We start from the raw sequence: 16,558 nt of genomic DNA on the forward strand, positions 1-16,558 counted from the left end.
ACAAGTTTTGGAATATTTTAATTGAAGAGCTTGAATGTCTTGAATAAAAGTGATAAAAATAGTCCATTTGACCAGTTCAACGGTTAAGCCATACTTTAGATGGGTTCTGACTTTAGACTCCAGACTGAATAAAAGCGTGGGAAAATTCTTGGAAAATTCAAGATGGTGGCTGCAAAATACAAGTCATGCTAACTTGACTTTTTGATGCTTCCCCCCCAAGTCTCGAACAATTGTTTCTTGAGACAATGTACAGCCATTGGTTTAAGTTCAGCCTTCTGTTAATGATGAGTTCTAACTACTTTGAGAAATTAGTCAGCTTGTGCTGGGGAAGGGGTGAAGAAAAAGAGAAACAAGAATAAGCACTAATTTTAGTCTGTGGAAAGCATAGTTTTCTTCTGTTTACCTTTGATTTAAGAGATGCTTAAGTGTTCAGTCAGGTTCTTCATCCCATTTGCTCAATCTGTATGGTATTTAGAGCCACACCTCCATTTTCCAACCAATGATCATGTTTCACATTGTAATTTGATAAAAATGACTCCACTACTGTATGCGTCTTGCAAGTGAACTTGCAAATATTTTGACCGGTCTCGGTTCTTTTATTCTTCATTGCAACTTCATTGAACTGCCAACAAACAAGGCTGCTATCTTTGTGTTGGAAATACTTTTGTGTAGTCTTTTGCTTTTTTTCCTGAAGAAGCTCTATCCAAAAAAAAGGTCATTTTTTTCCCCCTTTTCCAGTCTCAACTGACCAGGTATTTTACTTTTTTATATGCACCTATGCACAGCCTAATAATAATTAGCTAGTATTGTACCATTATCAGGGAATTCAGGTTCTTAGAACATTTGGGAGTCATGCTATATATGGAACTGAGTTTTCATATTCTAGTATTGATTTATAATTAGCACGACTGTGTTTTAAGTTAAATTCTCCCCCTGACTCACCACGAGTCACAAAGTTGCCTCCCGGACGCTGCCGTGAGCAAAAGTGAAGACAAAAATTCAAGCTCATCACCTGTTGAGGGCCTCCGCGAGAGAAGGAGAGGGAGGGAGGGAGAAAGAGAGAGAGAGAAGACTGGGGGGCTATTTCAGCCATAGCGGCGGGAGCCAACAGCCGCCTTTGAAAGCGCCGCTGCCCATTGGCTTGCTGAGGCGAACCTCGACTAGATATCTGGGCGGGGGGCTTATTGGAATGTAATTGCCTTTCGAAAAGAACTTTCTGCTGCCCGGGGGAAGGGCCGTTGGGTGGCTTTTTTCAGCTGAAAGTTTTAAGCTCTCTGAATCGAAAGTTTGGGGCAGGAGCTTAAGTGTAGGCAGCGGTAATGGAGGAAGCTGAGAACCCGAAATCGGAGCCGCTCTCGGTCTGTCCGAGAAGCAGCAACCCGAGGAAGGGTAAGTAATTAAACCGCCTGAAGCTTTTCTCTCGTTGGCTGCTTTTTTTAATCTTCGTAAGAGTATCTCGAGCAGATGCTTAGTTTATCTGCGGTTTTCTATGCCTTTTGTCTCGGGCAAGAAACTACCTTTCTGGAAAGCAAAATAACATCCTGTTTTTGGAAATCCCAAAGTAATCCGAAGCGAGGAACGGGTGCTCGTCTCCCATCAGAGGGTTCTATTAATTTTTAATTGGAAATCGAAATCCTGTCCTTTACTGACCGGGAAGGTGGCAGATTGGCGTTGGTATTCTCGCGTCCAGTGAAATCGCTCAAAATTTAGCTTACTCCGCATGGAACGCGCGTTTGTCTTGGACTGTAGCCATAAATTGTGAAAGCAGCTTTCACGTCGTGAGGTCAGACTTCGTGTGTTCACTTGGTATCCAATGTTTTACGTTTTAGCATCAAATGTTTCTGTAGGAGAACACGTGACTAAATGCATTACTTTATGGGAATTTCTAAGGTATGTTTCTTTTGCGTAGATTATTTTGGGAAATTAGAATATAAATTCAGTTTCTGTATTTGAGATTTTTCCAGGTCCCTGCAGATTTTATTATCTCCCCTTAGGGAGATTTCACTGAAGATGAAACACTTTTGTTTGGCTGAATAAATGTAAGTGCATTTTAAAGTGGGTATATATATTAGAAATGATTCCCAGTGTATTGCAGGGTGAGGTGGGGGGGTCTTAGATATTTTTCGTTTATTGAAACTTCAGGCTGTTCTGTTGCCTGTTAATTTTTTATTTTTCTTTGGCTGCTTCTCTGCTTTATTATGCTTATATAGTGTTCCTTTAACATTTTTCTTTACTTATATGTGCATAAAATGTCACATGGTTTTTTTGCTGAATTTGAAAATTAAGGGAGACTAGGATATATATATATATATTCATATTCACAAAGATGAAAGGTTGGCACAAAATGTTTTAATAAAATTGTTCCTTGCTGATTTATTTTATTTGAATTGGTACACAATTGACATATGCAAACACATCTGTATAGACTCACACAGGTAGGTATATTCATAGTTACATATAACCACTGGTTATATGTATGTATATATATACCTTCCATCTTGGAAGGTCTATGGAGCCTCTGTATGTATTAAAATTTTTTGGAATTCTGGCAATTCAAATTTTATAGTAGGAATTATTTACATGATTGATATATGTCATTTTTATGCATCATATGAACGCAGCACAATTCTCCATGTTGGTAGGTTGCCCTTTTCTGTTAATAATTGGATTTACTTTTAGGAAATCCAGCCAGAGGTCATGTGGGAGTAGTGGGCAGGGCCTATGGCAGAAATGGATAGAGTAACCCTTTCTTCTTCCTATCTTATTGCTGCTCCCTTTCTTTTTGTCACCTCTGTCTGTTGTCTCTCTCTACCCCTCTTCCCCCCCCCTTCCATCCAATGGGCAGCTAAGGAGAGGCGAGATCTCCAGAAATTTGAACTGACCACTGCCAGGGCTGTTTGGAAATTAACCTGAAGGCATCCTGAAAGTCAAAATACTACAGGGTGCTCGCCCCTGCTATATGTAAACTATGAATAAATGTTTCCAAAACACTGTGCTGGATGATATAGGAGCACTGGGTGGAAACTTACTACCATTTTACTACTATACTTAGAAGCAAGATTTTCAACTTGATTAAAAATGAACTGAGAGAACAATTGCTAGTTTATGGAGTAAGGTATATCGACCTTCAAAGTAAATAAAGAAGATATATCGTAAATTACATACTTGTTTCTCATCTACTTACCTTCATGGATACAGTAGTAAACAAACTTCTGCTTAAATCTATTGTCTGGCAAGGCACTAAATTTGATATTTTAGAAATTGGCTATCTTTTCAGATATAGCTCAAAGAATTTCCAAGATAATGAAAAAGAGGTATAAAACTATTGCACTATGCAATAGAGTTGAATATAACTGTGTTGAAAAATAATCTCAAAACAATCAGATTTTTTATTCCTAAAATGGAAGAGAATTGAATCTTCAAGACCATCATAGCAGCATAAATAATGCCTTTACATTTGCATAATCATATCAATGTCATATTTTCTTGGTCTACTGCTTTATAAAATTGCAAGGCTGAATAATTTTGGGAAGTATTTGATCTAATTGATGCACACATGCACAGAAGCTGAAAATGAATGAGACTTCCTGTATTTGTGCAGGTCATTGATAGTGGCAGACAAAATGACTCCAGCAGAATTAGGAGTTGACTCAGAGGTTTTCATTATTCACTTTTAGAAAAAAAAAAGTGTGTCTCTTTTCTCAAGCATTTTCTTCTAAGTCATAAAGAAGCAAATAGAAGCTGGAAAAAGCTATGTCTAAGCACATAGTTGCATTGTTCCCTGGGAGCAGGTGTGGGCTACTGCTCGGATTGGGGGGGGGAACAACGCAGTGGGGTAGCGAAAATGGAGCTCCACCCCAGAGCACCCAATTTGCATTGAAATATGTTGAAAGAAAATGCAGGGCATCCTGCATTAGCCACGCCCATAGTGTGGTAGTAAAAATTTTGGTAGCTCTTCTCTGCCTGAGAGTTACCGTTTGACTATATCTGCCTTGTATATTCACCATCAGCCATGATGGGGAGCAAACCTAGGAGCTCAGCTGTCCTTCTTTCTGCAAACAGCATTACCCAGAACCATGGGAATTAATGAGCTGCGCCCACCTGCTCTGCCATAGCTGCATAATGCGCAACGTGCATAATGTACCCCTATTGCATTGTCTGTAGTACAAGTCCAGTCTCCTCTATTGTACTAGATGCTGTACATTGCAATGTGGGTATCTTTGTCATCCATCGTGCCCTGAAATACCAACATGGCAAAAAGACTTCATCTTATAAAGCAGTGTTTCCCAACCTTGGCAGCTTGAAGATATTTGGACTTCAACTCCCAGAATTCCTCAGCCAGCATTCGCTGGCTGGGGAATTCTGGAAGTTGAACTCCAAATATCTTCAAGTTGCCAAGGTTGGGAAACACTGCTATATAGGGTAGCTGCTAGACTTAAGGTTGGCTATTCAGAGTAGTTGCTATTGATATCCTTTAGACTTCCTGTATATTCTGATTTTATTTACACAACACACACACACACAGGAGGGATGGAGGGCTGTAAAGCAAAGCACCAGCTTCTAGCTTTGTCTTTATTTAGAAGCATGTAAACGAACTATACCTTGGATATCAAAACTATTCCCAAAATAATAATTTAAAAAATGATATATCAAGATAGGGAGCTGTTCCAATATCTAGTAGGAAAGAACCTGGGTTTGCTCCATCCCAAATCAAGTACTGTGTGTGTTGGGGAGGGGGATAGAACATTAAAAGTCCGTAGTTAAAAGTTCACAATTCTCCCATCCTAATCCCAGGAAGCAGCAACAGCAGAATCAAACAAGCTGTTTGATTGGCTCTGAATGGCTACTGATAAAACCATGGCTTGTCTTCCTGCTCTGATGGGGCATGTTAGAAATAATTGGAGTTGGCAATCCATGCCTTGACATCTGAAATGATAAGACATAATTGTCACGGTGGAAGGTAAATACACTCTACAGAACAGTGCAAAAGCCAGCTGATAGAGATAACTTTGGGAGTTATGTAGGCTGGGTAACAGTAAAGAAGTAGGTACAGTAATCCCAGCAGCTGTTGTTTATGGATGAATTTCCTGGGTTGTAGAGAAAAACATTCCCTATCTTATGCAACAACAATCTAGGGGACAGCGTAGAAACTTCTTGGGGATGCTTCTGTTAATGTAAATATTTAATACTAAAATAGAGAAATCCAAAGTGTATGCAAATTACCATATATGGAGAACATGAAGATTAGCATTTCACAGAGGCTGCTGGCAGTGGAGCTAATGATTTCTATAGGAGCAAATCATAGAGAGAAGATTCATAGAATTGCTGTGATGAAGTAGGTGAGTAACTAAACTCTATTCAATAGTTCATCAGTTCAGATCTCTCCATTGCTACAAACTCAGCAAATGACTTTGGGCAAGCTCCTGGCTAAACTCAGATACTACTAAGACAGTTTTTCCCAACCAGTTCTTTTTCTTGAGGTATGGGTTCATCTCTCAGTGTTTCCCAGTTCAGCATAGACTAAGTGATGGCGAACCTATTGCACGGGTGCCACAAGTGGCACATGGAGCCATATCTACTAGCGCATGACCCGTTCTCTAGCTCAGCTCCAACGTGCATGGGTGTGCTGGCCAGCTGATTTTTGGCTCACACAGGCTCTGGAAGGGTGTTTTTGGCTTCCAGAGAGCCTCTGGGGGGGGGCATGGGGGTATTTTTTTACCCTCCTCTGGCTCCAGGGAAGCCTTTGGAGCCTAGGGAGGGTGAAACACAAGCCTACTGGGCTCATCAGAAGTTGGGAAACAGGTAATTTCCGACCTCCAGAGGTCTTCTGCGGGGCAGGGGAAGCTGTATTCGCCCTCCGTGGGAATTGAATTATGGGTATGGGCATTTGTACCTGCGCAATAGCGTGTGCACATGCACTTTCGGCACCCAAGGGAAAAAAGGTTCGCCATCATTGGACTAAGCAATCTGGAAAATGAATTAGGAAGGTACCAAGTTTATGTGGCCCCAATAAGACTTATATGCCACTTCACAGTGCTTTGCAGCCCTCTAAGTGGTGTACAAAGTCAGCATATTGACCCAACAGTTTGGGTTAAATACTGTATTTGATCTTAAATACTAAAACTATTCAAATTGAGACAAGAGGTTTACTTTCAAGTAAATATAAAAGTTGAAATGCTACACAATGTGTTAATTCAGAAGAGAAGGATTTAGGGGTAGTGATTTCTGACAGTCTCAAAATGGGTGACCAGTGTGGTCGGCCGGTAGGAAAAGCAAGTAGGATGCTTGGCTGCATAGCTAGAGGTATAACAAGCAGGAAAAGGGAGATTGTGATCCAGTTGTGAGACCACATTTGGAATACTGTGTTCAGTCCTGGAGACCTCACCTACAAAAAGATATTGATAAAATTGAACGGGTCCAAAGACGTGCTACAAAAATGGTGGAAGGTCTTAAGCTTAAAACTTATTAGGAAAGACTTAATGAACTAAATTTGTATAGTCTGGACTGGAGGACAGAAGGGAAAGTGGGGACATGATCGAAACATTTAAATATGTTAAAGGGTTAAATAAGGTTCAGGAGGGAAGTGTTTTTAATAGGAAAGTGAACACAAGAACAAGGAGACACAATCTGAAGTTAGTTGGGGGAAAGATCAAAAGCAACGTGAGAAAATATTATTTTACTGAAAGAATAGTAGATCATTGGAACAAACTTCCAGCAGATGTGGTTGGTAAATCCACAGTAACTGAATTTAAACATGCCTGGGATAAACATATATCCATTGTAAGATAAAATACAGGAAATAGTATAAGGGCAGACTAGATGGACCATGAGGTCTTTTTCTGCCGTCAGTCTTCTATGTTCCTATGTTTGTAATTGAAAAAGGGAATTTAAAATAGGTAATGCATAGCAAATAAAGTTATAATCAAAATTGGGAAACTTTTTTAAAGGACTATATTCTTCAATTTACTCTCCACAATTCATTTCTTTAACTTTCATTTTTCTTAGGGACCCAAGAGTTTAGTCACTCAGTTATCTGCAGATTTGTTCCCCCTATTCTTTTTGTTGGCTTCTGATTCTCAGAGACTACACAGACAAGTTTCTGCAGTGCTTTTGTTAGGATTTTTCAGAACTGATCTGCCATTGCCTCCTTCCTAGGGTTGAGAAAAAGTGATTCACGCAGGTTCATCCATCCAGTTGGATTTTGCTTAAGATAGAATTGAAACTCACAAGTTCCCCATTTTCTAACCTAATGCCTTTACTACTCCTCTACTCTGTTACCTGCAGATAAGTTAATTTTAATGTCTATACTATTGCAGTGTTCATTCCAGGGTTGTCCATAATGCACAAGCATTAAAGTTTAAATGTTCTTGCTTTCCTCCATCCCCCACTTATTTCTTTTCCTATTACATAGACTTGCTTTTATTTCATTTCTCAAAATAATGGTTTATTGAAAAAGTGACACTATATTTTCCAGTCTGCTGTCTCAGGGAGACATGACATCCAAGCAAGATCCATGAAATTTAAAACCAAGGCTGTAGTCTGAAAATTGGGAGTGGGAAGAACTGGATACACAAAAAGGAGAAGTGCTTTTCTCATTACTTCGCGGAAGTTTCAGAACACATCAAAAATACACTGAAGAAAGATTAAAGATTTCAATTCCACTTTTGGAAAAAAAATACCAATCAAGATTGTAAGGAAAACCAGAACTAGCCCCATTATTAAATAATAGTGCAGTGTTATGATGGACAAAAATCCTTTTTAAAAAATGTTCTGATTTTAAAGCTTAAAGAAGAAAGTTATTTTTCATCTTACTTTAGAGGGTAGAATTTTCACAATGAACCATATTCTACGTGGCCTTTTGTATTATTTTATATTGCTCATGGCATATATCTTTATAGTGTTATTTTCCCGAAGTAATAAATCTTGTTCTTGAATTGAAGCAATATTGTCTGAAATGTATTTTTAAAAACTGGATAATATAATGCCATTCAACAACGTGGTGTTTAAGATATTGCATTAACAATTTCTTGGTTTCTTTGTTTTTTTATTCACAGATCTGGGAAAAAGAAATGTGCACGGAGCTTCATTAGATGATACAGATTGTCTGTGGCCTAAAGAATTCATTACTTCTGCAAATAGGCAATCTACCCATTCCAAGGTGGGTCGCCATATTCCTCGAAGACATACTGTAGGTGGCCCTCGGAGTTCCCAAGAAATTTTGGGAATGCAACCTTCTGATATGGACAAAAAAAGAGAAGCATTTCTGGAGCATCTGAAACAGAAATATCCCCATCATGCATCTGCAATCATGGGCCACCAAGAAAGACTGAGAGATCAGGTATAGAAATAAAATACATAGTTTAAGTCTAAAATGGTGGGCAGCTTTATCTCAAAATACACGTTCACTATAGTGCCTCAGGCAGTATGTACGTGGCCCTAAAGCCATGATGGTGAACCTATGGCATGCAGAACCATATCTGCGGGCACACAAGCCGTTGCCCAAGTTCAGCTCCAGCATGTGGACATTCACTGACCAGCTGATTTTCAGCTGGCTCTGCCCATATCCCCCTTCCCAGAAGTCTACATGCAGCCCATTTTGGATGCCATTTTGGAAGTACAGGGCTTGCAAGGAGGCTCTAGGGGAGTGTTTTTGGCCTCTGAGGGGGCATGGGGGGCATTTTTGCTTCTGGAGCTTGGGAGGGGGAAAAGTGGGCCTACTAGGCCCACCGGAAGTTAGGAAATGGGCCGTTTCTGGTCTCCAGAGGACCATGGGGGACAGGGGAGACATTTTTGCTTTCCGGAGGCTTCAGTGAGGCCTAGTGGGCCCAAAGTGATGTGCACCTGCAGTGGGGTATGTGTGCATACATGCACAGGAGTTAGGCAATGGAGGAGTCACACACATAAATGTTAGCACGTGCATACACACTTTCAGCACCCAAGGGAAAAAAGGTTCGCCATTACTGGTATAAAGTAAAGGTGGGATTTAGCTCTAATAATAACCAATAAAATAAAAATCATTTCTAAGGATTCTGGGAATTGTAGTTCCAACTGCTTTGTAGGTATTCAAATTAGTCTTAGAAGATAACCTGTCAGGAAGCTAAATTACATCTGTTTTTAATTAAGCCTGGTGACATTAGCGACTGTTCAGTATGCTAACATGCAATATCTTTTTAAAATGATAGAAATTTTGCTATTTTTGTGGGCATTTTCTATTTGCTTTGATGAAGATGCATTCATTGAACTGATGCCAATTTGTGCATAGGAAATTCTCTATGAATGCATGTAAAAAAAAGGCATATTCTCAGAGCAGGACCCAGAAGAATTGTTTATAGTTAATTGAGCAATCAATTAGAATTTGTAGCTCTGTTTTTATATGAAATGATTTTACCTGTGATAACTGGAATTTACTGTATATGATTATAACTGAATCATACTGTATATGATTATAACTGATTAGAACTGAGGTTCTTAAGCAGCTCAAATTTAAAAATATGATGGTTTCAGATCATGCAAAGGATTGCTAAATTGTCAATTGTTGCTAGGTTCTGCTCTTTCTATTATTCAACCTTTCAGAAGAATGCAAAGCTAAGGGAAATTTCCATAGCTGATCCCACAAATGCTTTGGCATGTAGAATGTGTCGCTTATGAACAATGTTACTAAAAATAAATAGTGGAATAGCCAAGTAGAAAAGCATTCATATTGAATCAAAGATTCATTTCCTAATGAATGCACTTTAAAATACAGTCTATTGGCTAGAAATATAGAAATATATGTATCATTCATTTTGTAAAAAATATGATGAAGTGAGTAAAATAAAATGCATATTGAGAATTTAAGTTTTAGGATCTAATTTACTCGAATTTCTGATACTGCTACAGGTGTGATGGGAAAAGAGCTTGGAAACATTCATCAAGAATATCAGGAGGGCTTCACAGATTGATTTTTTTTCATCTATTAGCAACTTTTGAGTGTCAGTAATATTGATATATCTATCTAGAGCATTTTGTTGCTTGATTACTCTCTGATTCTTTTATTTCCCTTACTTTCTTCTTCATTGCCCAAAATGGATAATGACATAATGCCATCTGGATTTTCTGGAAAAAATGATCAAGAGTTCACAAACTAAAAATAGGTTATATCAAATTTATACAAATAGATGGTGCAGCTGGCAGTCTTGCTAAAGGGAGGAAGCCAATAGTAATCTCCCAAGTTATTTGCTGAAATAACGCCACAATTTGGGAAATGGGTCTCAAGTGCAAGCTCTGGACAATTGTCTGACTTGTTTATTCCTGTCACCTCTGGTGGGAAATAGAAATATACATGCCGCCAGACCTAGTCAATTGGGGTTGATGTCACAAATAAAATCTAGAAAGTTAATAATCTGATCCAGGTGTATATGCTTTGGACTGAAATTATGTTTATTTCACTTAGTTTTTAATGGCTGGAGGTTCTATTTGCTGAAATATTTCAGACGATCAGATGGATAGGATATGAATTGGGTGAATGGGCAACTGTACTTAGTCTATGGTCAATTCTATTGTCCTTAGTCCCAAAAGAAATTGTGTAGCTAGATTTACTTATGGTGAATTTGGTGGATTTGAAAATGTAAGTAAATAATAACTCAAAATGAAACAAAATGGTAAGACAAATTGGTTTGGGACTAGGATATTATATGAAACTGTTTGTAGGAGTTTTTCTGGGTGGGGAGGTTAGAATATTTGTCTAATTTATTGTTGTTGTTGCTTTTGTTTCTACAAGACAGAGCCAACACCTTAAGGAAAACAATGTTCCAGACATAGATATTACCATTACCATTTCCACACCCCTTTTTACCACTTCATATTATTAGTGTTTGTTTTCAAGTCTTAATTCCAAAGATGGGAGGGGGGCTCAGAAGCATTATTTAAAATAAGGATTAGAATATAAATTGATGCTGAGCTTTGCTATATTCCCATGTCTTTTTAATTAAAAAAACCTAAGTACTGTATAATAAAAATACTCCCCTAAATCCCAGTGTCCTTAAATCTTTGAAAAAGGGATGCCCTTGGAAAGCGGTAGGACAGTGATGGCAAACCTATGGCACGGGTGCCACAGGTGGCACGCGGAGCCATATCTGCTGGCATGCGAGCTGTTGCCCTAGTTCAGCTCTAATGTGCATGTGTGTGCCGGCCAGCTGATTTTTGGTTTGCACAGAGGCTCTGGGAGGGCATTTGTGACTTCCAGAGAGCCTCCAAGGGGATGGAGGAGGACATTTTTACCCTCCCCAGGCTCCAGGGAAGACTTCAGAACCTGGGGAGGGTGAAACAAAAGCCTACTGGGCCCATCAGAAGTTGGGAAACAGGCCATTTCCAGCTGTTTTCGCCCTCCCCAGGCATTGAATTATGGGCATGGACACTCATGCTTGCGCGATAACACGCACGCACAGTCTTTCGGCACCTGAGGGAAACAAAGGTTCGCCGTCACTGGGGAAGGATATGTAATGGGCTATGAGAATAACTTTAGCAGATAGGAAGAAAAGTCACAGCCTGGACAGTGCTCTCATAAGAGAAATCTGAGTCCAATGGATGGATGAGGATGAAGTAAACATCTCAGAAGAGACTCTGCCTAGTTCTCAGGAAAGTAAACGTAGGGGATAGAGGAAGGGTATTCAGACTTGGAGAATTCTGCTATTGTAACCTTACAATAAGGGTAGTATTAGTGTCTCATGTTTTGATTTCCTGCCTAGATTACTTTGAAGTGCTGTCAGTTTATGACAGGACTATATATTCCCAACTGCTCTTAAGTTAAACAAGCTGGCACCAATAGCAGGCAACTGCAATATAAGAAGATGGCAGAGACGAATGATTGCTTTAATGACAATTGCAAAGGTTGTCATTGCCATACTGGGAAGGGAGAAAATAATGGCACACTGCCCTGATATTTTATCAATAAAATTATCCTGAAGAAAACCTGTGGTTCCTAAAAATCAAATATTAATTTATAGCAGGTAATAAAGCAATAATAAAATTAAGTGAAACATGAGTCAGAATGGATACCACGGATGTACAGGTAGTCCTCACTCAGCAGTGTATAGGTGGTCTTGACTTAATGGTCACAACTGAGACCAGAATTTCGATTGCTAAGCAAAGCAGTTGTTAAATGAGTAGTGCCTGATTTTCCAACAGTTTTGCCAGAGTTGTCAAATAGTCACTAAGTGAGTTAAGTGATTGTTAAGCAAATTTGGCTTCCTCGTTGACTTTATTGGAAGCTGACTGGGAATCTTGCGAATGGCAATCATATCACCACAGATTGTTGCATCTTTTGTAAATACATGCTAATTGCCAAGTGCCTGAATATTGATAATGTGACTCTAAGAATGCTTCAGTAGTTGTGACTGCGAGGGCTGTTGTAAGTCAATTTTTGAACGATGGATACATGAATGATTGTTGTTCTGGTCTCCGGCTAAGGCCTCTGTTAATTGGAATAAAGTCTTGCTGAATGCAGACATTTATAAAAACAAAAACATCATCTTTATTTTACTTCCTTCTGTTACAAACTACGTCATCGGTATGCAGTCACTTTTATCTCAGTCTTTAGTAGTTAAGGACAGCATAAACATTCTCGAAGCATTCCTCCATTCATCTTAAAATTTATGGCTAGGCAGCATTAGCCCAGGGTAATAAAAACTGAAATTAAAAACACATAAAACAAAGCTTACTTTCAGAGCCGTGGAAAGGCACCTCCATATTAATTCATAGCAGATTGAAAACTCCACCCTTCTTCTCCACTGACACCCAGATGTGATGAATTAATTACTTAATTAATTAACCCGATCCTCTCCTTAATATTTATTCCCTGACACTTGCTCCCTTCATCTCTGTAATTGTCTGAAATGAGGATTTAACCATCTATTATCTGTCTCTCATTCACTTGAGTCTGAACCCATAGGAACGTCCTGTGGTTGGTTTCCCCCTTCTTCTTCTGCCTGTAAATCAGTAATTCATAAACACTTTCCCTGTAGCTGGGATTTAGCATATAAAATTGTTCTCAAAACCTCTGATTTCTTCGTAATTTAAGAAAATATTTTCTGCTGTTTTTGTCTTTTCTTCATAATAGTTTCCAAGCCTCAGATTTTTCCACTAATATTTTATTGGTTGTGCTTGTTGTTTGTGTAATAAACTACAGTATATTCAGAGCTACTGCAGGGTGAGAACTGAAGATAATTTAGAAATATTTTTTCTTAGATTAGATATTTCCTGAGTCATTTAAATATTTTGCTTTAGCATAGAAGATAGTTGCAAGCTAAGCTTTGAACCAATCTCTGTGGGGACGCTCTTTGAATTATTTAACTTGATATTTCTACAAACCCAGTGGATTACAGAAGGAACGCAGTAAATTGTATTTGTTGTTTATTTTTTTAGATTGCCATCATTGCTAATTTATTAAAATTGCAGAGTTTTTCAGGAATTATGTTTCACCATTGTAAGTGGTGCTCATTTCTGAATAGATCTGTACGCATTAGTTTGTAATAATATATCCAGTTTGTATCTTATACTCATAATTAGCTTGAAATTGTATACTTAATGAATTTGTAAATTTTAGAGCAGAGTAATTCCTCAGAAGGCAAGGAAATCAATTTTAACACATGCCCTTTGATTATATGTACATTATTACGATCAGTAATAGATACTGTAATTTTCAAATTAATTTGCAATGTGTATGTGGCGGAAGATGCCCTTTCTGATTACAGTAATGTGTCCAAAGAGCTATAGGAAAAAGGCTATCTATAAGTTTCTGCCTATAAGATAAAGTTTTTAAAATTTTTTATTAGAGTTGCATCTAGTCATCTAGTCCAATCCTCTGCTCAAGCAGGAGTCTCTATAACATTTTGGACAAATGGCAGTCCAATCTCCTCTTGAAAGTCTCAAGTGTTGGAGCACTCACAATCTCTGCAGGCAAGCTGTTCCATGGGTTGATCTCTTTCACTGTCAGAAAGTTCCTCCTTATTTCCAGGTTGAATCTCTCTTTGGTCAGCTTCCATCTGTTATTCCTAGTCAGGCCTTCAGGTGCTTTGGAAAACCGCCTGACCCCCCTCCTCTCTGTGGTTGCCCCTTAGGTATTGGAACACTGTTATCATGTCTCTCTTGGTCCTTCTCTTTGCTAAACTAGCCCAGTTCCTGCAATCTCTCTTCGTATGTTTTAGTTTCCAGTTGCCTTATCATCCTGGTTGCTCTCTTCTGCACTTTCTCTAGGGTTTCAATGTCTTTTTGTAATGCAATGACCAAAACTGAATGCAGTACTCTAGGTGTGGTCTAACTAAGGCTTTATAAAGTGGTATTATTACCTCCCCAGTCCTTGATTGTATCCCTCTTTCAATGCAACTCAGGATTGTATTGGCCTTTTTGGCTGCCGCTGCACATTGCTTGCTCATATTTAGTTGGTTGTCCACCAAAACTCCAAGATCCTTCTTGAAGTCACTGCTATTGGGTGTGGTTTCACCCAGTTTATATCTATGTCTTTGGTTTTTCTTACCTAAGTGTAGGATTTTACTTTTCTCTGCATTGAATTTAATTTTATTTGTTTGGGCCCAGTGCACAAGCCTGTCAATATCAATCTGGATCCTGAGCATGTCCTCTGTGATATTGGCTATTCCCGGCAGCTTGGTGTCATCTGCAAATTTGGTTAGTTCCCCTTCTATTTCTTCATCTAGATCTTTAATGAAGATATTAAAGAATGCTGGGGCTAGGATGGAACCTTGTGGTACCCCACTGCTTACTTCTCTCCATGTGGGCTTGGGTCCATTGAGGACTACTCGTTGGGTACAGTTGGTCAGCTAGTTGGTTGTGTAGCTGTCTGGCCCACTTATTTTTAGCTTGCGGAGAAGTATGTTGCTGTCCACTTTGTCAAATGCTTTGCTGAAGTCCAGCTATACTATGTCCACTGTGGTTCTCTGGTCTATTAGTTTGGTTACAGTGTTGATGAAGAAAACGAGATTGGTTTATTCTTAGCAAACCCATGTTGGCTGTTGGTTATTACTTTGTTTTTTCTAAGTGGTCGCAGATCTGTTTCTACGGTGTCCCCATAGATTTTACTCTGCTGGTTGAAGCTGACTCCATTTCTGGAACCAAACAGCTGGCATTGTCCAGAGATATTTCCATGGCCATTTGGCTGATACCTGACAGCTCACAGCATACTGTGAAACATGGAACGCTGTTACCTTCCCATGTGTTTATATGTGGTACCCGCTTTTGCATTTCAAGGGAATCTTCAACTTTCCCAGGTAGTTCAGACCGGAAACACGATCAGATAAGCTCATTCTTCTTTATTGTAAGGCTACCTTAGCAAAATCATGAGGAAAGTATAAATCTCCTGCATATTTTTTTATAGTTTGATAAATTAGGGAGAGAAACTTTCTGTGTTTTTTCTCTGCCCCATTATGGAGCTACAGGCGAGGACCCTTCTTATCTGATTGTTTCCCAGGCAACATCTTTCCTCTCCTCTCCCCCCCTCTCTCTTGCCCTTCCCCCATCTCTCAGACTCATTCCCACATACAATTATATCAGCCCCATGTACAATGTGTTACAGTAATCTATGCAGGAGATGAATAGGGTGTGAGTGACTTGAGTGTAGGGCCTCCTGTTTTAGGAATGAGCACAATAAACATACAAACCAAAAAGCTATGCTAATACCTTTCCAGCACAATTGTCATCTGGTCATCTAGCAGGAGTCATATGTCCAAAAGGACTTCCAGAAATTGCACTGGATCTGTCTGCTTCAGGGCCACCCCAACCATAACTGGGTAGCAAATTCCAGATTTACTACCCATTAATGAGGCAAATTCCAGATGACCTCCAAGCCAAAGCATTGATTACTTCATAAAGCTGGGTGGCATCAGCATATGGATAATACCTCAGCTCATGGTTATGAATGACCTCACCCAGCAGTTTCTGTGTTGATAATCATGTGGGTGTTAATCAGGGCAGAAAAAATATTGTACCCTGTGGCATTCCATAATGCAGGGACTAAGGATGGAACAACCTCAACCAGAACAGTTGCAATGGAAAGAGGAGAACCAGCACGATACAGAGCTAACTCTTATAACTAGTCCAGAAAAATACCATGGTCAATGAAGACTCCTGTGAAGTCAAGTAGAACACCTAAAAGTGCAAACGGTGCAGTTTCAGTTCCTTGTCTAGGCCTGAAACCCAACTGAAAGTTCTCCAGATAATCAATTTTGTTCAGGATCCTTTGAAGCTGTTGCAGGACTCCCTTCTTGACAACCTTTCTTAAAAAGAGAAAAAGTTGGATACTGAATAAAAATCACCTGGTCTTGTCTAGCAGTGGCTTCTTGAAGATGCATGAGAATTCTGGGAATTGAAACATTGAGAAACATTGAGAAACACGGATCAAACCTAGTAACGGGGCTGCTTCTGCGTTTGAACAACCGTAAGAAAATAGATTTTTTTTTTTTTGGTTTGTTTGTTCTTCTACTTTTACCATCAGTACTCTGAATATTGTCAGGGGGCTAAAAGTCACTACTTTTATGTTCTAGCATTATTTCAGAGAAAGACATTTTGA

General features: G+C 39.1%; 1 protein-coding gene across 1 annotated transcript in view; it reads left to right on the forward strand.

Annotated features, from left to right (window-relative positions):
• The first annotated feature begins 1,278 nt into the window (after positions 1-1,278).
• KIAA1217 (KIAA1217 ortholog) overlaps positions 1,279-16,558 on the forward strand; it is a 261,561-nt gene continuing 246,281 nt past the window's right edge. Inside the window, exons 1-2 of the mRNA XM_070727205.1 lie at positions 1,279-1,389; positions 8,055-8,338. Of these exons, the coding sequence (XP_070583306.1) occupies positions 1,320-1,389; positions 8,055-8,338 (354 nt within the window). The 5' untranslated portion in view covers positions 1,279-1,319. The remainder of the gene's footprint in view (positions 1,390-8,054; positions 8,339-16,558) is intronic.

The sequence above is a fragment of the Erythrolamprus reginae genome, chromosome Z, assembly GCF_031021105.1.
Source record: "Erythrolamprus reginae isolate rEryReg1 chromosome Z, rEryReg1.hap1, whole genome shotgun sequence".
NCBI classification, from domain to species: domain Eukaryota; kingdom Metazoa; phylum Chordata; class Lepidosauria; order Squamata; family Dipsadidae; genus Erythrolamprus; species Erythrolamprus reginae.